The sequence below is a fragment of the Euwallacea similis genome, chromosome 21 (assembly GCF_039881205.1).
Source record: "Euwallacea similis isolate ESF13 chromosome 21, ESF131.1, whole genome shotgun sequence".
Classification (NCBI taxonomy): domain Eukaryota; kingdom Metazoa; phylum Arthropoda; class Insecta; order Coleoptera; family Curculionidae; genus Euwallacea; species Euwallacea similis.
The window spans coordinates 1963711-1990123 of record NC_089629.1 but is presented as its reverse complement, the minus strand read 5'-3'; the positions used below and the strand labels follow the sequence as shown (position 1 = coordinate 1990123).

The window sequence follows — 26413 nt, the reverse complement described above, 5'->3', positions numbered from 1 at the left end:
CTCCAGAATTTTTATTTAAAAAAATCCGCCTACTTTTTGAGGACTTATAGAGGATTATGCCTTTCTGTGGATGATTGTACAAAGAGCGAAATTCAACCACAAATTCCTCACCATCTTAATCATTTTTTCAACGTTTTCCTTTTCACCATGAGTCGCTCATATTTTTTATTTTTTAGGTATAGAAAATTTTTATATTCAATTTATTATTTATTCTCATATTTCAATGCAGCATTACTGGCCACATTTTTTCTAGTCACTTCATGATTAAAAATTTTACTCGTGCAACCGACAAAATATGACGTATTGGATAACAATGTCCGTGTTTAAAGTGACATGTTTTTCATGTCGCATAATGCAGTGCGTGCGAAGTGAAAAATAAGTGAGCGAAGGTACTTTAGTGGTCAGACACGCACAACCGCACTGCGAGACACAAAAATAACTCTTTATATTTTGTATCCGACAGCCTCAAATAAAAACCAAATTTGACTGTTTCCTCGTTTTCCTTCCTGTTTCACTATAATCGACACAACTATTTATTCGGAACCACTAGGTAATTATACACCACTATTCTAGGAACCCTTCGCATGTCCTGCAACCCATACACCTCAATAGCAGGAGGCAGACCGTCACCTTCATCCTCAACGAACACGTGCTACAGCCACGTGCCCGACGAATTAGTGCTGCGCCGTTGCGAAATGCGCCAGCTGTCCTGACACAGGGCCGGAACCGGGACCAATGGAAATGTGGCCCCGACAAACGGAAATGGTGGCACGGGTGCAACTGGGCCCCAAAGACGGACCTGGATATAGGGCGGGGGATCCTCACGGGAGTTGCGCCTCAGCATGAAGCCCCGTGAGGAGGATATAGTCGAGGAAGAGAGCAAATTGTAATTTTTTTTTTTGTAAATATGTAGGTATAGGATTAGAATAGATGGCAGTGATTAAAGAATTAAGGACTAACGAAGTTATGGCAAAATTGTAAATGGTGTCCAGGTTATTTTATGTAATAAAATAGGAGTAGGTATGAAGTAGCAGGTTAAGATACAAGGTTCATAAGGCAGCTCGCATTGCCTCACCAGTTGCAATTTAGAAATGAGGAGTGAGGCGATAAATTTTGCCACACACCGGTGCGACCTGAGATCATGAATCGTATATCTTAGATTAAAGGTTGATCATTAAAAATATCCCGAGTAGGTACTGAGATGTCGAAGGCACGTCTTGAATAAATTTATTTGCTATCATTTGTCACTCAGATATTTGATAGTAAATAGTAAATTCCTTAACCAACGTCCTAGGTTTACGGTTTATCGCCTACGGCTAATTTTTTTTTATGGTCGCCCGTTATTTCTTTTGTTGTAAAACAAGAGAAAAAAAATACGAAATAGAAAAAAATATATTTAGATGTTATTTGATCCTTTATTATTTGATAATAAATCTGAAAAAGCAGTTTGAGATAAAAAAAAAATTATACAATCACTCTAAGGTAAGCCACATGCTCCTCTTACCTATTTTGTATTGTTGGTATAGTGATTGGCCATTATTATTTACCGAAATTAGGTATACTTGATTAATTTCTGACTGCCTACATTTTTCAAATACTTGGTGTACAGGGTGAATCTTAAGTAGACATTTTTCTTTTAACACGACATAGATTTCAAAAAACTAAGTAAAATCTTTATGTGATATTTTTTTGAAACCTCAAAAACAACTGAAATATGCTCGTATTAAAGTTTTAATAAATAGCAACTTCTAATTATTAATAACTCCGGGACTAACTACAAAAAGTGTTCAAATCTGTCGCCATTAATTTCATTCACACAAATTGCTTCTCCCCTTATTGACGAGTTTGTACAGGCTGTTAGAAGAGGTCTTTTTCTTCGCGTTATTTTTGCGGCGGTTTCAATTCGTTCACGTAGCTTTGCCACTGTGTTAATTTCAAACTTTTCATATAACTCCACAGATAAAAATCACATATATTTACGTCTGGTGATCTCGCGGGCCAACTTATTGATCCATTGCGACCTATCCACCTGTTAGAAAATGGATTATTTAAAAAGTTCCTTACTTTTTTTTACTTTTTTTCATTCGCCCATATTTCGGTTATTTTACAGATTACCAAAAAATGTTACATACAAATTTTTTTTAGTTATTTGAAGTCTATGTCTTGTTAAAAGGAAAACTACTTAAGATTAATTCTATATAATGAATCTTGGAAATAATTACACAAATGGGTATTTAATTTTTTACAATTTCATGAATTAGTTCCTACCTAATATGCTCTGTATTATGTACATATACATATAATATTGTCGTTTGACTATGGCATTATATTATATTACCGTCGTCATATCCATCGATCAGGTGCTACCATATCATTCATGTAAATATCATAATGTAAATAGATCTTCATTTCTTCAATACCGAATTATGTTCCTTAATAAATTCTGTATAAGTAGCTCTTGTCTTTCAACGGACTAATAAGGAAAACATGGCTACGGTACAAAAGGTGAATATCCTGGCTTTCTAACATCACAACTTAGATACCAAGGTGAGCTCGTTACTGATACTGATCAATTTTTAACACGGCATAGCATTAAATAAAACTTTAAATTCTAGTTTGAAAACTAGCGCAAAAACGATAAATGGTGACATCGTGAACTTAATAACTTACGCCTAGTACTCAGGGATGTGCTTAGCTTACTACCGGATATGATTACTTTTCGAAATAGATATTTCTCTTAAAATTATTCGTAGATGTATATGATTTTCTTCATTTAAGGTTTGTAAATTATTTTTAATTATACACTTGATTGAGAAACTTCACTTCCATCAGCATAGATTTTTTTATTCAATCAAGTTATATTTGGGAGATTTAATAATATGCAGAATTATACGTTAGATGGAATATTTGAGCAATTTTTGAGATATGAAAGCATAAAAAATCCTACTCATTATGCAATAAACATTAAGAGAATCTTACATAAAAACTAGAAAACTTTACTATTGTTTTTAGAAAAAACTTATAGTGTAATAAAGTCAGTTTCTTTTTACAGAAGTGATAAATAAAGACATAATCAGTAAGCAGTACTTCAGACGCTCGTCCTAAAATGGATTACTTCGCGGTAATATCGTCCTCCGGTGTCCTTCTGAGAGCGTTAATAATGAGGAAAAAAATCTATAATTAGAGGTGCTCTACAACACTACACGAAGACTGGAAATTCCAAAATTTTCGATGTCTACGTTTTAAACTACTTTACGTATAATGAGAGTGCTAACTATTTGGAAGATTTTGACCATAATCGCTAATATGAATCATCCATTAGGCATATCTGAAATGTTTTGAAAATATACCAAAATAAGAGATGTTAAGGACATAAGTTTAATCTGTTGCCAACACGCAATTATTACATTAAAGCTATTTCTGGACCCGATGGTGAATAACCAGTTGTAGAAAATTCTCAGTTTCCAACACTACTACTAGGACAGAACAGTGAAATGTGATCAAATATAGCGTTACAAATACTCCATTGGGGCTGCAGCACAACCGAACTGACTTTCGAAAGGTGTTAGTGAATCAACTATTACTTCTCGAATGTAAAGAAGGGAAAGCGAATGTGAATGATAGGTATCTACTGCAATTTTAAGATGGAAAAAGGATATATTTTCCCAAAGATTCAAGCTGTATATTATGGTTTTGGCTTTGTCTCATTGGTATACAAGATGTTTATACTCTTTTTTTGTGCCACGGGGAAAATATCCAAAAGACACTCGACCTGGTTTTTTGCTGGTTGAAGATGGCATTGAACATCTATCCTTATACCTTCCGCGTTTGTTACCGTCCTCTCGTTCCACCGGAGTTAGTTACCTAGACTTGGGGGAGGAGGCATCCCACTACGTGGTGGGGACAGATGGGTCTTTCACCCCCAAAATGTTTATGCTTATTTATAATCCTACTCATTTTACCATTTTAAACGTACCTGATAAATACATTTCGACATAATCTTGTACAATTTACGGTAAATTTTCTGAGTCTCTATAGGAATATTGCACATTGCTGTTACTTATATTTTTATAAATGCATAGCGAGTTAATTTTTGATGATTATGAAAGCTGCGTTCTTCGGGTAACACATTATATAAGTACATCCACATCGAGTTGGTAAAAAAATAATTTATATTCCCAAAACTCTATTATTTATCATCCTTGTTCATTAAGTAAAGATGTATAATATATCATGTAAATACATATAAGAATGTAAATTTACCTATGCGATGTTACACGTCGCTCACCAAAATTCCTTTGCGACTATGCAGTCACCATTAAAACTAAGTGATTGTATTGAAATATTCTTGTTAATCACAAATTAAAAAAAAAACAAGAATAAAACTCTTAATAGGTGTATTCCATGTCATAAATTCAATGTTTCAATGTTTTTGCTACAAAGCTTTAAAGCTAGAAAGTGTGATCGTATTGAATTTCCAACTGTTCACCTATAATGTAAATCAGGGAAAACATAAGCGCTTTCAATTTTGTAGTGTAAAGACCCTATTCAGTCTAATAATACGTAACATAACAAATGCATTGATAATTATAGAGAAATTTTAGGTCAATATGCATAAACGCAATCGAGGAGGAAAAAATTAAGTACTTTTTTTATCCACATTTTTATTTTTGATACACATATAAAATTTTTCTCTAATTTTCGATGCAAGAGTTATATTAGAAGAATTTCATGAACCAAATGCTACGTATTTGTGACTCCTTCGTAGAACTTTTAACTCGTAGATGTTGACAGAAATTTTAACAATTGTTACTTAATAACGAAATACCTGATTTTTAGTATAGAACAGGTGGTGAATGAAATTCTCACGATTGTAGTACCTACTATCTAAAATGGTCCATATCAGAGTTACAAATTTATTCTATAATAAGTTTATACTTATGCCAAGCAAGTAATTTAAAGTAATTTTCTCGTAAGGAGCTTCAATGATTCAGCATAATGTGAGTTTTAGAGAAAAAGACAGAAAATAAAATGAAACTAGTAATCAAGAAAGTCGTATAAGGGGTGAGATCGCTTTGAAACCACGGAATATTGATGTCAATAGATACCCCTATAATATGTATAAATCATGTATGTATATATTGCTGTAAATATATATCTGTATTAATGTTTATTATCAAAATTATTATAGTTTTGTGTACAGGATATTTTTGTAGTCTCCTATTAAAAACATCAAGTTTTTGATGATATACTGGGCGTTCCTTAATGTTTGCGAAGCACTTTGAAAGGTGATTCTTTGGCAAGAAATAAAAGTAGTTACTAATATAAATTTACGCTCAAAACTACCCCCTTTCTAACTTATCTCCTCCAAAGGCTTGGGTTGAAAACTGCATTTTAATCATTATTCCTTTGGAAAGTGCGATTATTAATAATTTTGGAAATTGGGAAACAGAACCCACAACTTCCTTAGTTTTTTTTATTAGAAATTTTAAGTAAGCGAAATTATTTTATTTGAAATATTACGCTTGGAGCGTTTACTTGTTTTTAGTTCCTATAGTTTTTTTTTTATAAAACACAAACTTATTTTCAAAAACATTAAAGTATCTTGTGGCGCCCAAGAAAATAAATTGTAAATTTATAAAAAAATCATGTTCATTTGTAAAATACCTGTAAACACCTGTAAAAACACTTAAACGCAGTATTCAACCCCACCTTTGGAAGGGGATAACTTTGAAGAGAGACTTTTCCGGTTATAAGTTTATGCGAATAACCACCTTTTTTGCCAAAGAACCATCTTCTAATGTTTTTTGGATATATGGAGAAATGCCCTGTATATTGAATATTTTTAAAACTATGTATATTATATACTTATTAATATATAAAGATTGCACCAAAGTAAATAAGTAAATATAACTCCTGAACGAATGAAATCAAACTACAATACATACATAATATAGAAAGAAATATTAAGCCTTTTTTAAAATATCTAAAATCAAAAGTCCATCTGCATTGAAACCCTTTACATCAAACCAATGGTGATTTGTTTAAAAAGGATTAGATTAGGAAATCACTAAGAGGCTGCAAAATGTGTAATTATTTTGGATATTTTTACTTAATGTTAGTGGAAAAATTATATGTTAAAATCAATGAACTTTATCAAACTAAAACAATGGAATAAATAAAAATTTATACACCCAAATAAGTGAAATTATTACTGAGGACCATAAACAATTAGATGGTGGCGTAATACTCCACACTGGCATGTAACGACACAATTTGGGGAAATACATTAAATCAAAGACATTCCACTAACCCCAAGTCATTACAGGAGATTACACTTCCACTTTAAAATGCGTTCCACATTGCGGTGGATATCGAATCTCAAGCCAGTTGCCAGTTTAAGCCGTTGCCAGTTTCATGCTTTGTCGTACTCATCAGACGGTACGGCTGAATTTTTGATGCGCTGTTTATCGACCCAATGGACTCATATGAGTTCCATATTAGTCACGGATACCACAGTTGTGGTCGCGAAGCCAGGGAAAGGCAATTTTGTCGAACCGTCCTTTTGGCACCAAAAAATCGAAAAAATTGAAGACCAAAATGATGCGGTATCTCGGAAAGTTGAAAAGATATTGCTAAACAATTTTCGTTTCGAGCTAACTCGATTATTAGTTCATTCGGCATTTCGAATACCTTGTTTTTCGTGCTATTACTCGGCTATATCATCTAAAAATCCATATCGGTACGCAAACATACAAAAGGCTTTACAATGTTTTTTGCAAAGAGGTGACAGTCGTAGGCCGAATGATAACAACGATACGATGACCTTCAAACATTCAAATAACTTTACAGCCTTTTTTGTCAGCATATCGCTTATCGGTCTAACCACGGAGACGATACACAAAACGAAATAATACACAGCGTGTATATGCCCGAGGAAGGACATATGAAGAGCAACAGATCAAAACATATTAACTCCATCGATCTAACTTTTGAGAAAGAAGCAAAAATGTATTATTTTATAGAAACTAGGTAAAACAAAGCAGTTTTATGTAAAAGCAAGTTTATTGGCAATCAAATAAGTGCACAAAAGAATAATCAACATATATTTTTATGATAGACATAACAAAAAACACATTTTTTTAATTTAAGCTGTTGGATTATCAACATCTTTGGTGATACACAACAGCAATAATGCATTCCTGATATCATTATGATGACTCAGTACATATTATCGGGAACACCGCCAGGGCCAGGCTTTGAAAAAGAGCAGTGGTAGTTTTTTAAAGTTCATAGACTTAGGACCGTTGGTTTAGTCTTTCTTTTACTTATTTAACTTGTATCCCCCCCTTTTTATATGTCGAAATTATAACCGCCCTTAAATATCTATGTGGTGTTATTCTTGAAACCTTGTATCATCTAACGTAAGCTACTTTGATTAGTTCATCGAAAAATAATACCGTTTGATGTGGTACAAATAGATTTAATTAATACACTTTGAAACAATAGGTATAGCTATAATATGATTCGATGCCCTCAAAAATACACGTACACTCGTTGCATGAGGATTTAAAACACTGATATGAAGACAAAACAATACGTTTTGATGAGATCGCGTCATTGGAGTTAAGACTTTTTAAGACGATAAGGGATTTTTAGCATTTTGTTGAATAGAAAAAACACAATTTAATAAGCATATATTTGACAAACGTCTAGAACGTGCTAAGAAGATTCAGATTCGCTTCAAACAATATTTTTTGTGCCATATGGAGTTAATATATTTTGATCTCTTGCTCCTCGTATAAACCGTGACGAAAAACAACTTAGAATGGTTACCAGTACAGAAAATAAAATTAAGGGAGGTTAAATTAGATACAGTGATCAAACACCGATCACTTATCGGAAATGAACCTTCTGGAATTATCATCCGTTGGGAATTCTGTCGACAAAAACTCTTTCCTCAGTTATTAAGAAGGATTTTACTTACTATTTATTTTCAACACAGCACGCACTGTACTGCCTGGTCTCACGTCCACCTATGGCTTCTTTTCGATCGCCGAAATGTTTACTTCGATTCAATTTGAGCTTCTTCTAGCATGCTATTCAGCGATCGTGCGGCTTCGGAGACCCGAACACATACGAGACGATGTTCCCGGAAGTGGCAAATGATATCGAATTTTAAAATGCGACTTTTACCCGTTTTCAAGTAATCCACGATTCCGTAGGGTCACTCATTACGTTTCTATTTAATGAACCTTCAAGTTCGCATGAATTTTTCCAAATGTTTGCACATTTTCTGTCGGAATTTGATGATTTTTTCCCCGACGGCTCGAGTGTTATTCCGTTGTTTCCGGAACTTTCTTAATCCAAAGCATCACTTCCGGGTGACGCAGTAACGCATAACTACGCGTCGATTTGCTTGAACCGAATTTAGTCAATTCCGTTTTCATACGAGGGGTTTATAAAAGTAATCTTGTAATTTTAAAATATATAAACTTTCTGTAAGATTGACTTATTATGGCTATAACATATAAAAAATGGTCTTTTACATTATAAATGAGCCACAAACAAAAGATCAATAACTTGACGGACATTTCTGCTGCTTTATGTAATGATAAAAGATATGTAAAATACTTGTGATAAGTAAATTCGTAATTACAAGAGTGTACTTACTAGAAAGGAGTACGCAAAAGAACAAAAACAAAAATTAAAAATTCCACAATAAATTGAAGCCCTCAATCCATCTAAAGTAAAACTCTCAAAAGATCTTTATTTTTTATGGGGTCTATATCACTTTAGTCCAACAAAAATTAATAATTTCTTTTTTGAAAAAATTACTTTTTTGATATTGTACAGCGTGATTCTTTACAAAAAATTGCGGATTTTTTTCCTTTTCTTTTCATTATTTTTCATATAAGTATCTGCAAGCTTTCGGGACCATGGAGTGAATTGAGGTGCTGGGTGAGGTAAAATAAATCACAAATATAGTTGGATAATGAATAAATCATGTAATGAAACTAACTTAACCTAACCGTAACCAAATCCACCAAATCCTAAATTAACCCAACTAAATCATTCTTGTACAAATAAAAATAATAAAAAATTAACAAATTATTTTCAATCATCATTCAATATGTATTTTAACCCTTTTTCAATTATGATGGTTTATTTTTATTTGGGTAAGATTAGCTTGGTTGGGTTAGTTTAGGGTTTGGTTACGGTTAGGCCAGGTTAGTGTCGTTACATTATTTATTCATTATTCAACTATGTTTTTTATTTATTTTACCCCACCCAGCACCCCAATTTACTCCACGGTCCCGAAAGCTTGCAGATACTGCAGATACTTATATGAAAAATAATGAAAAAAAAGACAAAAATCCGCAATTTTTTGCAAGAATCACGCATTACACTATCAAAGGGATTATTTTTTCAAAAAAGAAATTATTAATTTTTGTTGAGCTAAAGTGATATGGACCCTTTTTATCAACGGGAAAATTAAAATATCTAATTTATTATAGTTTTTTATTTTAATAAGAGACCTTCTCTTTCTAATATCTTATGATTATCATACATTAATCTCCGATTTTCAAATGAGATTTATCGATACTATCCTTAATGATTTGTCTTCATTTTTTGAAACTTGGAAACTTCGAGGGTCGAATAATATAGCACGTGATCTAATAAATTTAATTTTTCCGTGAACGATAGCCCTAAACCTTTGCCTGCACTTGAGATTAAAAAGTTGCAATTTGCTCTATTTTTCCTGCTACTCAGTTGTCGCAAGTTAAAATGAAACATTCATACTATCACACGCATCTGCTGTTTTTTTAACTATATTTCTTTCTTCTCAATTGTATCGATACAAAAAAATCGCAAAAATTTAGGACCAAAACGATGCTGTCTCTAGGAAACTTTACAAGATATCCACAAGCGGTTTACGGCATCTTACAGGACTCGTCAAGACGATAACTTGAGTTATTTTTTAAGGCAATTCCCCCACGTCTGTCCGAGTAATCACGATTCAAAGTTTGAAAAGTGGCAAAAAGTGGACACCTCTCCCTTTTGACATTTTCCAAAAAATTTTCAAAATGCCGTTTGTCGGTCCAATGGACTCATATGGGTCTTATATTGACCGTGGGTACCTCAGTTGAGGTCGTGGAGCCTTGGAAACGCTCTTTTTTTCGAACCGTTATTTTCCGTACCAAAAAATCGCAAAAATTCGAAACTAAAATGAAGCTGTATTATTAATCCGAATGTTCAGCAATGAAATTTCTCTAAAAGCTAAAACTAGGATTATGATAGTCTAACGGACTAGCTCATAGGTAAGTATGTGGCTTCTCAACCCATTACTTACGTCAAAGTATACACTGTATTGCGGTCTGATTATTATACCATCAGCCCTACAACCTCAAAAGAGCGTGAGCTTCCGTTGGCTGGTGTGAATCCCGCCCTTCGCAAAGGGCCCGCCCTCCCGAAGAGCAATTATCGTTAGCGGGTAGTAAAAATTAGCTCCAACGATTTGCAATTTGGTCTTTGATGGTCAAACATATATGCTTGACGTGAAGTTACGGGGTATTCATAAAATATTCGGAACAAAAAAATCTTGCCAACGAAGAAGTTGGCTAATAAGTTTTTGAAATCGAAGATTTTAATGTGATGTGTGAAATTTTTCATGTGTGAAGACGATTGTGAAGTCACTATTTGTGTATGTTTTAAACATTTGTAATCGTGGTAAGTGGCAAGCTTGTGAGAGATGTGTACCGCTTTTTTCTCCTCTTATGAATCTCCAGTTTATTAATTATAGAAACAGGTATATTGTCAAAAATCATTTAAAAAAATCGATTGTCAATCACGTCTTAGCCCATAGGTGATGAAAAAGCAAATAATTAATTATAACTAAATTTCCACTAGATTTAAATGAAAATTCATATTTAGCGGACGAATTCTGAAAAAAGTAAATAGAACTTTGCAGGAAAAAACTTCCTCAAACATTAATAAAAATTTCCATGAAAAAGGTAAAATAAGAAAAACTCTAAATGTGGATATACTTATATCATTACTAGGGTGGTTTTGATCGATAACAGCAGTCTCTTTTATATTTCTTGTTAATACGTTTCAATGATGAAATTACAAGGATGAGACAGCTAAGTGACAATAAAATAGATTAAAAGGATACATGTCTAAGTATATTTTTGAAAAAGAATTAATATTTTTTACGACCGGAAGTAAAATACAATTTTATGCCTCCATTCCATTTGCAAACGTAAAATGGTACTTTTATTTCCTAGGGCGAAAAAACTACTAAAAGGAACGCGAAATTTATTTTTGGTGATTGTACTTAAACGACGTGGAAATTATTAAGATCCTATTCGTTTAGATTAATTTTTAAACATCAACACTATCAAACAAAATCAAATATACAGGGCCAATGAAACTGGTTCCAATTTTCGTACAATTTGGAAAAAAAATATATTTCAGTTCCATCAATAACTCTTAAACGCGGCCGTCAAAGTTTAGTTTTACGGCTGAGGTACAAAAATAACTTATTTTTGTATTGCACGCTTAGGTAAGCTTAAAATGATACCGTCTACGACCTCTTTGAAACCAAAGAGCAATCATCAACCATCATCCCCTAGAGACTTCTTTTACAAACTCTATGGTCATCTGGAACAAAATAGTAAAGAAGACGCCAGAGAAACTAAGGATCCAACTGAGGTCAATTTTTGTCCAAGCAGTAAGTACATTGCGAGCTTTATGAAATATGGCAACAATTTGTTGTTTTGCATAATGAGACTAAAAATTCGCCATGAGGCTGAATTCGTATGAATGCTTATGAAACTTAGGAAATTGTTAACGTTGAAAGAGCCGATCGAGTCATTGCAACGCTGTATCTGGATATAGGTACCCCAAAGAGCGACTTCCTGGAATCTCCAAATTTAAATGCCTTAACCGCTCTGAGAAGTTCAGTACTTTCAACAAACAGTACCAAGTGCGAGAAACCCGCAGACGATTTGGTGGTACCTGTGCCCATCCTGGCAACATCACTTCCATTTCTTTTGCCAGCAGAATCTCAATTAGCTGCCGCAGCAGCGGGATTATCAGCTTTTCGTAAGTAAACTTGATAAATAAATAAACCTGGATAACTCGAAAAGTGTAAATAAAAAACGCTTATTAGAGATATTCGTTAATGGCGCAACTTATATGAATTAAAACTTCAATGCACCTATAAGTGATCTTACTAAGGCGTGCTCTGTTACTGCCCGAGATTTTTGAACACGGATGTCGCCGTATTTGCTAATTTTTCTCGAAAAGATAAAAAATGTTGTTTTGTATTTCTGGTCAGAAATATTGATCCGGACCAAACCCAAACTATAAGCCAAATAAAAAGTCCACAAATTTTCCTGCAAGCTAGGCGGTGTGCTATGAACACACCACCATGAGCTGCTATACTATGAGCACACCGCAATTTTTTCTTATGATGAACACCCTTTGTATCTTTAACCGTGCCAACTGTATGATATGGTACTTTGATGGGGGAACATGGGAGATGATACTGACAAAATGGGTATTTTTCGAAAAAATCGACACTTAATGTTCGCATTACCATCTAAGGACGCAACTTCCGGTAAGTGTATCGAATTTGATTCATTGTTACAGACGGTAGTAGTCCATATGGCATCCTTTCTTTCAAGGGGAGGCCGTGTGAACCAAAGAGTGCAACACGAATATACGCCCATTTAAATCGTTTAGCACAAACTGCCCAATCGGGTGTAATACCGCAAGAGGCTTCATTGTATCCCATACTAATTGTCTAATTAGCTCAAATTACTTTTTGATAACCCACACATACAGAGGAGTTGGTCTAACAAGCTTCGCTAAAAAATGATGTCGCAGAAGAGAAGCAGAAGAGGGATAAGTGATGGGGCAGCAGAAAAATAATTGTAGAAATTACTAAGAAGAACTAGTAAACCAAATAATATAAACGATAAAATGCTAAAAAATATGTGACTTTTATAGGAAAAAACTTTTCATGTTTTTCAATTATTGCTGAATAAAGGGTTCAAACTTTCCCAGTCCCTCAGCCCTAATCAAGCATTCATTTGGTCAGATTACCATCATCAGAAAGCATCCGATATCTGTTAGCCCTCTCAATTACAGATTATTCACACTTAATTTGCCACCCCTTCCGTACCTTTAAATAGCGGGGCTGAATTGCTAATGGAACGGTGATTTCTTACCGATGTTGTGTTTGTGATTAAGCGCATAATATGCGATGGAAGTAACCCTAAACATTGTTTTTTCTGTACGATATTTTGCCCCAATTCCATGTTCTTAATATTTCCTACACAGCGATTTTCATCTACATTTGATTGTGGGATACTTTCAAGTTAAAGTGCTTTCCTGACAAAATTCTCCCAATCCGGGGATTTACTACCTTTACAAATTGAAGCTTTGGGAAAACACAGCTTGAACACAAATGTTTTCTCATCGCGTATACTCCCACGACACCTGGGCTTTTACCACCCTCTATAGTATATTAAAATTAAACTAAATTAGATCTGGACCAGCCCTTTGTAAAATGCGTCAATGATAGATTAGTGCCATCATTAGTTTGGAGATCTACTGAAACACTTTTCGCTTACAGATGGTTGTCAGGACATAAAAGGTATTACAGGAAATGGTTTCGATAGAGCAAAACGTATTAGGATTTGGTATATTTTTATAAAATATTTGTTTTTTGCTATGTGATGCTTATTTGATACTTAAATGAGAATTCACTTTACAGAACAGCAGTAAAATAACTCATATTATCCATTCACATGACTGTTAAATCATCAAGGTAAGGGAGGAGGTGGCAACTTCTACAATTATCATGGATTGAATTCGGAAAATTCAGAAACAAAACGACGCCCAAATACTCAATTTTGAAAGAAAAAAAAAGGAAATGGTGCATTTAGATAAAATCGCTGTGAATGGTTTTGTTTTTAAAATTTTTTCCAATCTGTAAAAGCATCGTTAGGTCAGCTTTTGAGGTCCCGTTATATTTAGGGATTTGGATAGGGCCAGCCTTGGCAAGTCTTGAGTCCTCGCCGAAATTTTTAACCACCCCCTTATTCCGAAGAGAAAATGCCGTCCATGAAAGTCCGCCGCCCAACCTCACCCTCCATAAGGCTGATGCTGAATATGGATCCGAGGTTCTTCAAAGCTCCATAGTTTCTTAGGATCATTACAAGTTTCGTGAAGAATCTTGGGTTTGATTGTGGTCTTTCAAGGCTGAATTTAATTAAATGGTTCGCGTAGGCAAAATTTTTAGAAACCAAAAAAGAAAAATCAATGCCGTAAATAAATTAATGCTGGTTTCACGGAACTAAAACGTCGCAACTGCAAATGGAATGCACTGGGGGATAGTTCTCAAGAAGTTGACCTAACAACGTTTGCACAGTTTTGAAAAATATTTTGAATTCGGGAAATTGTAGCAAAAATTAAAAACCTGGCAATCGTCTCATATATCAAAATAAATTTATCGATCAGAAATGTCGGTTCAGTATCACAATTCACCCAACGACCCGTTTTCAAAGTGAAAGGTTCCTAAGTAGTAAACATTGCGTCGTCCATAAAATCATTGAGTATTTTACAAGGTAAACGAAAGATATTTTTTCCCTAAAAATGATAACGTTATTAAATTATGTATTGCCCATTTTGTACAATAACATTTATCGATCTATCGGGTAATTTTAGGATTCTGCGCTCATAAAAATTGGGTTTTTTTCGGCAAAAAACTGGCCCAAGTAAGTTTTTACGTCTTCATCAGTTGCAAAGGATTTTTCATTAAGGACACCATCAGCGATCAAACCAGATAATAATCCGATGGTGCTAGATCTGGGGAATAGGGTGGACATGCAAAATATCCCATCCAAATTGTAGCAATTTGTGGTGGATACGACTTATTAATTTTCTTGATTGCGTTACTCAATGCATCCAGTTGACGACACCTTTGTAATCCCACCAGATGGATAACATAACTTTTCTTTTGTAAATATCCGCTTTTGGAGTGTTGTGAGCTGGTTTGTTGCACTTGCAAGTTCTGTTAATTTTTTTAAAGCTCAAAAAGTTATTTGGAATTTATTAGCAATAAATAGTAGGCGGTTACACCACCGCCCCTGTAATTTTTCAAATCCCACCCCCGGCGAACAAGTCCCACTTGACGCCGCTTCCTGGCACGCCCGACAAAACTTCCCTAATCCCATCATAATAAAATTTTACATTTCGAATTGTAGTTGTTATTGTATCGTTTAAGCCACAAGAGACAGTGTTGCCCATATTGAAAATTTTTCTCTATAAAGGAACGCACCTTGATTGCTACAAGCTCAATATGGGTTTTGCAACTTGTGAAATTTTCAAGTTGCGAGTTATGCAGGGCACACCCGATACTTTGGTATTTTAGTTTTTTACTTGATATGAAGAAAAATTCTGGAACAAGCGACAACAACGCCAAAAGCCTCCAAAACCTCAAACATCCCAATCTGGGAAACGAAACCGCTGTCGATGGAAATTGTCGCAGGAGAGGTGTGCAAAATGCTTTATGGAAACCCACGCGCGACAATAAGCCGTCCATTGTGGAGGTTTAAGCACTCGGAAAGTTATTGTGAATTCGACTTAAGCCGTCACGATTGTTATAGTCATGCTGTTGTTAAATTAAATTCATCCGAGACGTATAACGCGATCTCGAAACATCACAGTTCAAATTCCTTCTAACCGTTTCAGTTGCTAGAAGACGGCGCAAAGAAGGAAGGCCACGCAGACAAAGGACCACTTTCAGTTCTGAGCAAACCCTGAGGCTGGAAATCGAGTATCAGCGATCTGAATACATCAGCAGAGGCCGCAGATGCGAGTTGGCAGACGAGTTGCGGTTGTCAGAGACTCAGATTAAGATTTGGTTCCAAAACCGTAGGGCCAAAGACAAGAGGATTGAGAAAGCGCATCTTGACCAACACTACAGGTTGGTTTTAATTTGACAAACTTATTTTTTGCGTAAACATAATGCGTCGATTTACGAAACGGCTCCCTATACAATTTGAGATGAGTATCATAATCCTCATCATCTAAAAATTATAGAGGGGGGAAATATAATTGAGTTGTACTAAGAGATCCGCTTCCTGATACGATTCTCTCGTGTTAACTGGGCATTAAATGCGCTTTTAAACCTCTGTTTATTCTTGTTAAGCTCTTTTGTGAATCGTTAGTGCTCTAAAGGGCTTTATACAAATAAAAAAAAAACAGGGAAATAATAATGGATGTTCCTGTACATTAGTAAGTCGTTTTAACCAAGTTCAACCCGATAACATTAACAATATAAAACTTTTCTAGGAAGCTCATGGGTTCCTTCCAGAGTACCTTGTGTCACATCTGCACAGAAGGACCATGCTTCCACTTACAGAGTCTTGTGACTAATCAGATGCAGCAGCATTGTGGAGCCACATTAATGAATCAGGAGGCGGGTAGTTTAATTTACAACGAAAGAGATAATATTCTTACAGTGGATAATAATAGTAACAATAGCGGTAGTGGTATTCAAGAGGCCACTTAATAGAGGAAATTCGATTATATTAGGAACCGTTGTATTTATATTATCTGTTATTGCCCATGCTCCATAATCGATGTTTTACTCACGCTGCACGTCGATTAGGATGCATATGTGGTTACTAGGGAAACGTGTTATAGACCATTAATTTCGGCGTGTCTAAACAGTTTGACAAATACATAGCACCTCTCAAAGCCTAAAAGCGTCATTTAACTGCAATATTACTGTACTTATAATAAAATATACTGTGCAGTATTCGTGTATAACGACACCCAACGCCCTTGAGCATTACAAAAAGCTCTGCTGCAAGTCGTTGCAACATAGGATATGTTCCGCGTGCTTTAAAGACCTTTTTATAATCGTGTGTTGTAATATATTATTATGCATTTAATATTACAGTGTAAGACTGCAATAAACAATCAAATCGATAAAAACATCTTACGCCTTGATGGAAATACGCAATATTAAAAATATCTACAGTAAAATGATCATTTAACTATTCCAATTCTCATTGCAACTGAAGTGGAAAGCTTGTCTATTCTTTAAAATGTTCGCTTCAATGTGCTTTTTAATCAGAGTCGCTCTTTGCATCGCTTACTTCATTGGATGTTTCGTAGTTACATGATTAGTGGACAATAGGGACATAAATCAGCCGCAAATAACGCAGATTGTACCGTGAATTCTTGCTCCATTCGAATAAATTTTTGATTTGAGAGAAAATAAGGCAGTTGATACTAGTCTACCCGGGTAGTATGAAATAAATGACTCATTCAATACTAATTCGCCAATTTGTCAAGTAAGCAATATCGTCAGGCTTACATTAAGTTTGAATGCAGACTAAATAATAGGTGTACAAAAAGAAACTGAGCATTTTTTGGCGAAATTAAGCTTCATTAAAAACATAGTTATTGAAAATATTAGTAATCAAAATAATTTCCATAACTGTCTATGGTCTTTTGCCATTTACTGGGTAGACGATTGATGCCCTCGTGATAAAAGCTTAGTGGTTTCGTCGAAAAATAGTTATCGAGCCATTTTCGAATATCTTCAACATTCAAGAATCGTTGGTCAGCTAAATGAGACTGCATGGATCTGAACAAGTGGAAGTCGGAAGGAGCCAAGTCTGGAGAGTACGCCGCATGCTGGAGTATTTCCCAGCCTAACGAGAAGATGAGTTCCTGGGCCGGTTTAGCTGTATACGGACGAGCATTATCATGCAGCAATATCACTTTCCGACTTCCTTGGCCCGTAAATGGTCTTTTTTCCTCCAGAGCATCGCTTAATTTGATCATTTGGGCCTGATAACGGTCAGCTGTAACAGTTTGACCGGGTTCCAGAAGCTCATAGTAAATGACTCCTTTACAATCCCACCAGACACACAGTAAGATTTTCTTGGCATGAATGTTTGGTTTTGCAACTGATGTGGATGGCTGGCCTGGGTCAACCCATGTTTTTCTGTGCTTAGGATTGTCATACAAAATCCACTTTTCATCTCCCGTAATAATATTATGCAGAAAATTCTTCCTTTTATATCGAGAAAGCAAGTTCATGCAGATGTCAACTCTTCGATTTTTATTGTCTTCGGTTAGCTCATGAGGAACCCATTTTCCTGCTTTTTGAATTTTTCCCATTCCATGCAATCGAACTGAAACTGCTTGTTGAGTTACTCCTAACTGCTCTGCAAGTTGTTTTTCAGTTTAGCATGGATTTTCATCCAGTAAAGTTTGCAGTTCTTCGTCTTGAAACTTTTTTTCGACACCCGCACGTGGATCGTCCTCAAGACAAAAATTTTCCTCACGAAACTTCTTAAACCATCTCCTAACAGTTGATGCACCAACAGAATTATCTCCCCAAGCCGAATTAACCATTTCTGTTGTTTCAGTAGCATTTTTGTTCAGTTTAAAACAGAACAACATTGATATTCTCAAATATTGCTTGGAAATATCCATGTCTCTATTTACGTTTTGTGCACTGAACTACAGCTCCTAAACAACTGAAACTTTTATCATATAAAAAGTCATAAATAAACAATACCTGCTTACAATTGCAGGCGAATTGAACGTGTCTAAGTATGTTTTTTTATTGCATATAACTTCATTGCTCAGTTTCTTTTTGTACACCTATTAGTTACAAAAACCATTTGACTTTTTTTAAACATAAACCGTAAATTGGTCATTTCTAACATGGAATGAATGGCAAATGGAAATTTTGAATTATTTATAATCCATTTATTAGATTAAACGTGTAATCATAGAATACGACCGAAAATTACCATTATTACTGCTCGTCGATCTACGGTGCTACAGCAATAAAACGAAAACCACGTTTCCTCCAACCAAATATATTTATTTACCGTCATTTATTTAGTACTTAAAAAACAAAATCCTGAGTATATCACAGCACCTATTGATTTAAAGTTAAAGCATACGTACGCAGTTTTATCTTACCTCAATAAAAGTCTCGGCCTGAAGAGGTCCAATCACCTAAACAGAAAAAAACAATAACTCACGAGTACTTTCAATGTTACGAACACAAAAACATTTTTAGCTATTCACAGGCAGTTATATAGAATAAATTAACTCAATATAGTGGGAAATTTGGGATAGGGTTCAATTTGTAAGTCATAATGGGTGAGAGCCCACACTACTATGAACACTGAAAAAACTCAAAACGATATTCATTCATTTGTATTACTTTCATATCTTATTATATTGTACAACCAAGGCCATGTTCATTTCATTCACATAAATCGTATAAGAGACGACATCGGAAAAAGAATTCTACTGTCTTATTAATAACCCTTTAAAAAGTGGAAAGTACGAAAAGTGAGCATTTTAATGCGGAAGATCATGCGAGTTTTCCTGATAAATATGTAATTTACACTTTCATTAAGTAGATTTAAGCAATTGGACAATCAATCAAATCCTGAACTATCCAAACGAAAAAATCATCGAACGAACAGGTAACTCAATTTGTAAGACATCTAATATGAAAAAATGAAAAATCTAAAGTATACATACCTATCCCTAAACTCTTTACTAATAAAAAGTTTCTATTGCGGTATTCCTCATCAAAATTCTAAATCTTTCTTTCCTCGTCCACTAGTTTTCAGTTCTAACTCAAAATTTCCTGTAATCAGCTGCACCTGCTTAAAAAACTGCTAAGTTTTCTAAGGCATTTATACTCACACATGAACTATTTTTTAATAATAATAAATCAGCTGCAAAAAGCAAAGGTACCAGTTAAATAGAAATATGGTCTTATTTAAATTCAGATTTCCCTATTTATTTAACCACAATACCATTCCAGTAGTTTTCGCTTCGATGCTGCTTAACCTCACTATATGAATAACACATCTTCAATTCTTGATAAGTTCATAAAAATTTTAAAAATGGTTTGTTAAGACTCGTATTGAATATAGTGCTAACCAGTACATCCCTAGTAGGCATAAAAGAACTTATCCACGAAACAGATGAAATCATAAACCTTCCCACGGGAAGAAAATATTAAAAATAGGGGGGAAATAGTAATAGCCATGGTAACACCTGATTTAAATCATACATTATGTGACGAAACTTTATGTTACATCAAATTTCCAGAAGGCTAGTGGGTCCTTAGTGTGATGTTGGAGTAACGTGCCAAACTTCACAAAATGAATATTGGACTTGTACCAAGAACAGTCACAAGTACCATATCCAGGTATACTGCAAAAATGGGAATGACCATGTATCATTGCCAGTTAAGAGAAACAAAAAGTAATATAATTTGTTATATCGATCTTTGTTGAGTTGCCTCTTTGCAAATTTTGGCTGAATTATTTACTTTTTCTTTATACAGGTTCCAAGGATGAATTTGGATCACCCAGTACTTCTTGCAATAAGCAAATTAAAACCTTAACCCATATTCCCTGAATTCGCAATAATTTTCATTACCAGTGGTAACAATTTACGTTTTGTAAAACTGAGTATCTTCAAACTATAACTCACTTCTGTCTTGAAAACGTCGATCAATTAGGAAATTTCTAGCTCTATAAAATGTAAACTCGATAGATTCCAGATAAATCTGACCTGGCACCTATTCAAATACATTAATTAAAGAAAATCTATCATACCTCTTCTTTCTGTCTGCCAACCTAGAGAAAACTGCACTGCCTCAAAACTTCTCGTCTAGACGAAAAAACACTAAATTACCTTGCCACTGACACATTTATTATAGAGTTAATCATTAAAAAATTCATACAAAGAAAACATTTAACTACTGCACTAACCTAGAATTAGTATTTAAATTATCATAATTTTAAGTGTAAATTAAGAGAACTAAACCTAACACTGAATAATCCTGGAAATCATCAGTAGATGACTACCGAAATAACTTTAAATTGCTGACAACTCTCCTAAGTGACTGCCTGACAATCTCCCTGAAATATTACCTAATTAAATCTGTAGCTACACAATCCTAAAACAAACATCGATTACATAAATAATCCACTAAAAGGTTTTACTATTGGAATTTATTTGAAATCAAAGGGAAAGATTTTAGCTAGGGTCTGCATTAAATTCGATCAATGTCTAGAAATGATGATGATATTAAATGACGTTTGGTTTCTTTTGACTTACGTTCGAACAGCTCAATATCTTCGACCGCCACCGGAAACTGATTGCTGAAAGTTGCCACCGCCGCCTCCATAACCTCCGGCATCTGTTCAAAATTTATTAAATCATGACGTGAAAAGTATTAAATTCATTTACTATAAGGTGTTGATCGTTGCTGCTGGTAATTATTCCTTACAGCACCTCCACCATATCCTTGCTGGTAGTTGCCTCCGAAATTGCCTCCTCCCATGGGGCCCTGCCCACCTCCTCCCTGCATGTTGCCGCCCCAACCGCCACCGGCTAACAAAATAAAACAAAATAAAATCTGAACTTGGAAATTAGGTACACTTTCAGAGTTCGCTAACAATCAAGGGTACATTATATTACTTAATTTCGGCTAAGACGTAAGTCAAACGTTTTTTCTTTACTTACTTATTTTATGTAGTATCTACAAAGTAAATAACACAACTTTAGCCACTTTATTATTAACTCACTATTATATCCGCCTCCAAGAGGTCCATGTTGATTATAACCTTGTTGCATGCCCTGAGCTGGCGGTCCACCCCACTGTTGTTGAGACTGATCCCAGTTTGAGCTGTTAGGCCAAGGGCCTCCTTGTCCACCCTGAGGTCCACCCCATTGGTTGCCTTGATTGCCACCCCAGTTATCACCTTGAGGCCCTCCCCAAGGTACTCCTGACTGAGAACCTCCATACCCGCCTGGAGGACCACCCTGCATACCTCCACGGCCCCCTCGCCCTGAACCGCCTCTGTGTCCTCCTCGGCCCATTGAACCACCCCCCATTGGCCCACCGCCCATTGACCCGCCCCCTTGCTGCATGTCATTTTTGCTTAAGGCTTTTTTAACATCCACTGATTTATTATTTATTGTGTGACCTCGATGTACTGAAAAAGTTACTTCAAATTCCCAGAAAAAATATTTGAGCTAAAGAATCCTTACAAACGATTTTATCAACGGTGTCATAATCCTCAAATTCAATAAATGCAAATCCACGTTTCTTTTTTGTGTCCTTGTCTAAAACTATGTTACAGGATAACATGGTGCCAAATTGTTTGAAATAGTCTTTTAAATCCTCTTCTTCATGTTCTTCTTTTAGGCCTCCAACAAATAATTTTTTAACTGTAGCACCGGCTTCTGGTCTGCCAATATCTTGGCGAGGTACTGCACGTTTTGGCTCAACCACACGACCATCAACCCTAATTACATGATCAATATAAAGACAAATAATATAGCACTTACATATATATTCCATTAACTTTTGTAACATTAAAAATGAAGAATTAAAATTTTTTTTTTATCTTACTTGTGCGGCCTAGCATTCTGGGCATCATCTACCATATGTGCTCTGGAGTAAGTGATAAATCCAAAGCCTCTACTTCTTTTTGTTGCTGGGTCTTTCATCACCACCACATCTACAATATCACCCCATTGTTCAAAGTGTTTCTTCAATGACTCGTCTGTTGTGCGAAAGTCTAAACCACCAATAAAAAGTTTCCGGAACTGCTCAGGCTCCAAATCATCCTGAGAAATATGTGAAAGTAATACGTAATAATAATAATAAACACTAGACTAAAATGTTCTCAAGAAATACCCAGAAAAAAAGGATAATTATCAAGAAGATTGAGTAAGGATGGGTCTATTAAAGATTCATGTATTAAATTGACTGCATGTAAGTGGTTAAAGTATAAAAAAATAGCAATTAAAATAGCCCAGCGAAACATCTACTATCTATGTGATTTCACTGTCTGGGAATTTAGTGATTCTGCTATTGTACTAAGAGTGTTAAAAACGGAGTAAATTTTTCAAATCCACAAAGAAAATGAGGCAAAAAATCAAGAAGATCAAGAGAAATGAACTAATATTTTGACTGGACTGACCTATCCACTAATTAAGATTATAGGGTTGAATGTTATTGAAACGCACTCTAGAGAAGGGCTTTGAGGCGTCATCCTTTTAGTTAGTGCTTGGAATATCAGTTAAAAGCTATAATAGGAATATGTGTTTATACGGTTTAGTTCAGTGCTGGTGTTTAATGAAGAGAAAGCAATTTAGGTATAACTGCGGCCCCCTGATGCTATCCGAGCTTCAAAATTTAAAGGAGCAAGGAATTGTTTGGCTGGTTCAATATTGGGTATACTCTAATTGTTTTTAGTTTATGCTAACACTTACACTTACTCCGCTCTCACGCTTCATTTGGAAAACCGCTATTATTGCAATAAACTAAAAATCTCTGTGAAATGGCAAGTTATCCACACAATTACAACACTTCAAAGCCACAACTACCAGCGACGAATAAAATGAAAATGGCCGACACGATCCAATCATCAAAACGATGCAAAGTAATATTTGACAAGACGTAAGGAGTGACATTGACATTTAACAAGCGGCTGTAGAGATGTATAATTTCAATCCTACAGATGTAAGAAGAAAATCGATTCTGAACTGTTACAAATACATAAACCGTCCGGTCAGGACTTCTTCAAAATATTTTCTGACTGTGATTTAACTAAGACGGAATTAAGCTAGCTCGGGGAGTAAATGACGTATGGATAACGTCTAATTTAATAATAATATAATAAAATTCAGATTGTATTAGAACTCTTGACAACACTGCTTAAAAATATGTATTTTGAAAGTCCTTTTTCTTCTTGACGCTAGATGGCACTTGACATTCAATCTTGGAACTTTCCTTCAACCGTTGACGTTGTGTTTGATCGTTTGATGCAAAAGATAAATGGAGGGAAAAGTCTCATTTTGAATTTCTAAATTAAGAATGACTTAACAACTGTGCGGCACTAACTGTGGCTACCCAGTGTGTCCTGCATCCATAGCGTTTTGGAAAAAGTCAGTAGAGAAACGATTGCCCATTAATCCTGCATACGCTGACTTTATAGATGAAACATTTTAGGTTTGATTTTGGGGTACCTCTAGAAGATGTTTCCCCCGCTGAAGGCCTGCACGTCAGGCTAAAGGTACCATATATTCATCTCTTAAATTTATGTCGATAATACATAGAGGTTTTTATAAATTTTTACAGCATCTTCTTCATATGGTATATGAATCTTATATAAAATGTGAATACAGCATAGAAATACTTTTAAAGTAAGTAGAAACTAGAATTTGCAAGTGTATAACTCATTCTCTGAACTCAAGGTATTGTTATTACACTTTTAACAAGTCTAGTTGTTTTATATTAAAGGTACAACCAAGGTCCTTTGAATCAGCGATTGGAACTGAAAGGCAGGCTAGTGTTTGCATTGGATTACCATATAAGTGCGAAAGGTTTTCCACCTGGAGCCTATTTTTGGCTTCTTAGACATTTTCTGGGTCTCCTACCTCTACCTTTATTGCCTGCTTATACTGGAGGTGTCAATTTTAATTGGAAAAGTCTTGCCAATAAATGCAAAAAATACTTCAAATGCCATAATAACTATGACCAGAGAGGTAACTTGGAATCTGATATTGCTCAGTAAGTTAAACATGAATTGGCTTTTTTGGAAAGTTATTCCTGTTATATTCAGTGTCAGTTTAACTCAATCCAACTTATCTTTTTTTAGAGAAGTAAGCATGTTACCTATGCAAAATCTTACTCTTTTGAATGTATTTATTCAACTAATAAGAGTCATTTCTCTTAAAAGAACTAAGAGATCCTATCAGTGTCAGTTCAATAGAAAATCATTGGAGGTTCTTGTAAATTATTATTGTCCATCACTGTTTATCAGACCCTATCAGCCTCATAGCCTTGAGAAGGTCAGATTACTGAACTACCTTCTTAATATTTAACTTACAAAATTGTTTTAGTGTGAGTACTTTCCACTCATCCTCCTAATTATTCTCAGGTGGAAGAATATCTATCAACATTGTTGTAACATTCGCATGCACACAGTAGATTTTGTTTGTTCAGGGATAGAACAGCAAGGCAATAAGTTGCTTCAGACGCATCATTTAAATCTTCCTAGTCCCTTTTATAAGGAAGTCGGTTGCCAAACAGAAATTGACTTAGATGAGATTAGTTCTTTATATTCAGATAAATTAGATTTAGACTATCTGGCAAAAAAACAAGGGATAGAAGCATATAAACTTGCATACATTGAGGAAATTCATAGAGACTCTAGCGGTAGTGAAAGTGAAGATAATAGTACATCTACATTTCAAACCCTTGGTGAATTTAGCTTTACTAACCTCTTAGAAAATGAGGAAAGTAAAGATTGGGAAAGTGTGATAAAGGAAACTGACGATGTTGTCCGTAAAGTTGAGGACTCATATATTTACGATGATTATGAGACGTTTGAGAAAGAGGATTTTAATCAAATTGGGAAGAACAGAAGTTTCAGTAAGTTTTGTTTCAGTTTATATTGTTTAATTTTCCTCTTTATCATTGTACAATGTCCGCAATTTTTGTATAATTCTATCTATACATTTTCCCTTAGGTTCATTAGTTTTGAAACTCGGCAAACACGCCATACGTCATTCATTTAAAAGCTCGTCAAAACAAGAAATTCCAACCGACACCTCGAGAAAGCCTTCCCCAAAGGGTGGAAACAGTTACGTGAAATACCCCGATGTCTGCTGTGAAAGTTGTGATGGTACAATGTCTGAAATAAGTCTTCAAGATGCCCCAATAAATGTCTACGGTAGAAATCAAGATTCTGAAAAACTAAACGTCGATGATCATATTAAACGTCCTGGTCTTGTTCTTTCTGTTGATCAACAACTTTTCCATAATGGAACTTCCGTTGATATTCGCGACAATCGGAATAGTAGCAAAGAGGAGTTGCGCAAAAATGGAAAAAAAAAGAATAAAACGTGGAGGTGCATTATTAATACATGGACAATAACTATTGAGTTCCTCAGAACTTTAACACCAAAGCACAGTTCCTTTAAAAGAATTAAAACTGTAAAATATCGACGAATCGGAAAGGGATCAAGCCATACTATTTAGTAGTGTATATTTTGTTATTAATTTTTTATACGTTTGTTTGGAATAAATGGAGTTCTTCCCAAATAAATCCATAGTTAACTTTTAGTACTGCCTTTAATTTGCCTTTCTACAATTATTATAAAAATCATTAAGGCTTAACTTATTTGTACCATCTTGGATTAAGTTAAATTTTGCTAAGCTTTACTCCCATATATCCTTCTTACACATAAAAAATTCATTGATGTGATAGTGACATCAAAACATTATGCGAGAGGCGAATTTAAAATGGGCTTAAAC

The 26413-nt window shown here is 34.8% G+C and overlaps 4 protein-coding genes across 7 annotated transcripts in view; 3 read left to right on the top strand and 1 right to left on the bottom strand.

Moving 5' to 3' along the window:
* The window catches only part of LOC136415759 (tachykinin-like peptides receptor 99D), a 152729-nt gene extending 151666 nt beyond the window's left edge, over positions 1–1063 (top strand). Inside the window, exon 8 of one of the 2 annotated variants that reach the window (XM_066400542.1) lies at positions 574–1063. In XM_066400542.1, the coding sequence (XP_066256639.1) occupies positions 574–713 (140 nt within the window). In that variant the 3' untranslated portion in view covers positions 714–1063. The remainder of the gene's footprint in view (positions 1–573) is intronic. The other variant, XM_066400541.1, reaches the window with a different exon arrangement.
* A 10454-nt stretch (positions 1064–11517) lies between these two features.
* On the top strand, positions 11518–17002 carry LOC136415938 (homeobox protein rough-like). The gene is made up of 4 exons (XM_066400854.1): positions 11518–11734; positions 11902–12108; positions 15766–16000; positions 16369–17002. The coding sequence occupies exons 1-4, from the start codon at positions 11578–11580 to the stop codon at positions 16586–16588; spliced, it is 819 nt and encodes a 272-aa protein (XP_066256951.1). The 5' UTR covers positions 11518–11577; the 3' UTR covers positions 16589–17002.
* Positions 17003–18907: 1905 nt separating this feature from the next.
* On the bottom strand, positions 18908–23506 carry Hrb87F (Heterogeneous nuclear ribonucleoprotein at 87F). 3 transcript variants are annotated; one of them, XM_066400551.1, is made up of 7 exons: positions 23365–23506; positions 22499–22716; positions 22135–22391; positions 21669–22079; positions 21331–21474; positions 21199–21280; positions 18908–19065 (listed from the first exon to the last, which is right to left on the bottom strand). In XM_066400551.1, exons 1-6 carry the CDS (start codon positions 23386–23388, stop codon positions 21210–21212), a joined length of 1125 nt encoding a protein of 374 aa, XP_066256648.1. In that variant the 5' UTR covers positions 23389–23506; the 3' UTR covers positions 18908–19065; positions 21199–21209. The 3 variants fall into 3 exon arrangements, with proteins under 3 accessions (XP_066256648.1, XP_066256647.1, XP_066256649.1); XM_066400550.1 differs by lacking the exon at positions 18908–19065 and adding an exon at positions 20769–20999; XM_066400552.1 differs by lacking the exon at positions 18908–19065 and adding an exon at positions 20769–20999 and having other exon boundaries at positions 23371–23500.
* Positions 23507–23988: 482 nt separating this feature from the next.
* On the top strand, positions 23989–26194 carry LOC136415883 (uncharacterized). Its single transcript, XM_066400754.1, has 6 exons — positions 23989–24167; positions 24233–24297; positions 24395–24664; positions 24753–24945; positions 24997–25528; positions 25626–26194. The coding sequence occupies exons 1-6, from the start codon at positions 24090–24092 to the stop codon at positions 26135–26137; spliced, it is 1650 nt and encodes a 549-aa protein (XP_066256851.1). The 5' UTR covers positions 23989–24089; the 3' UTR covers positions 26138–26194.
* Positions 26195–26413: the final 219 nt, after the last annotated feature.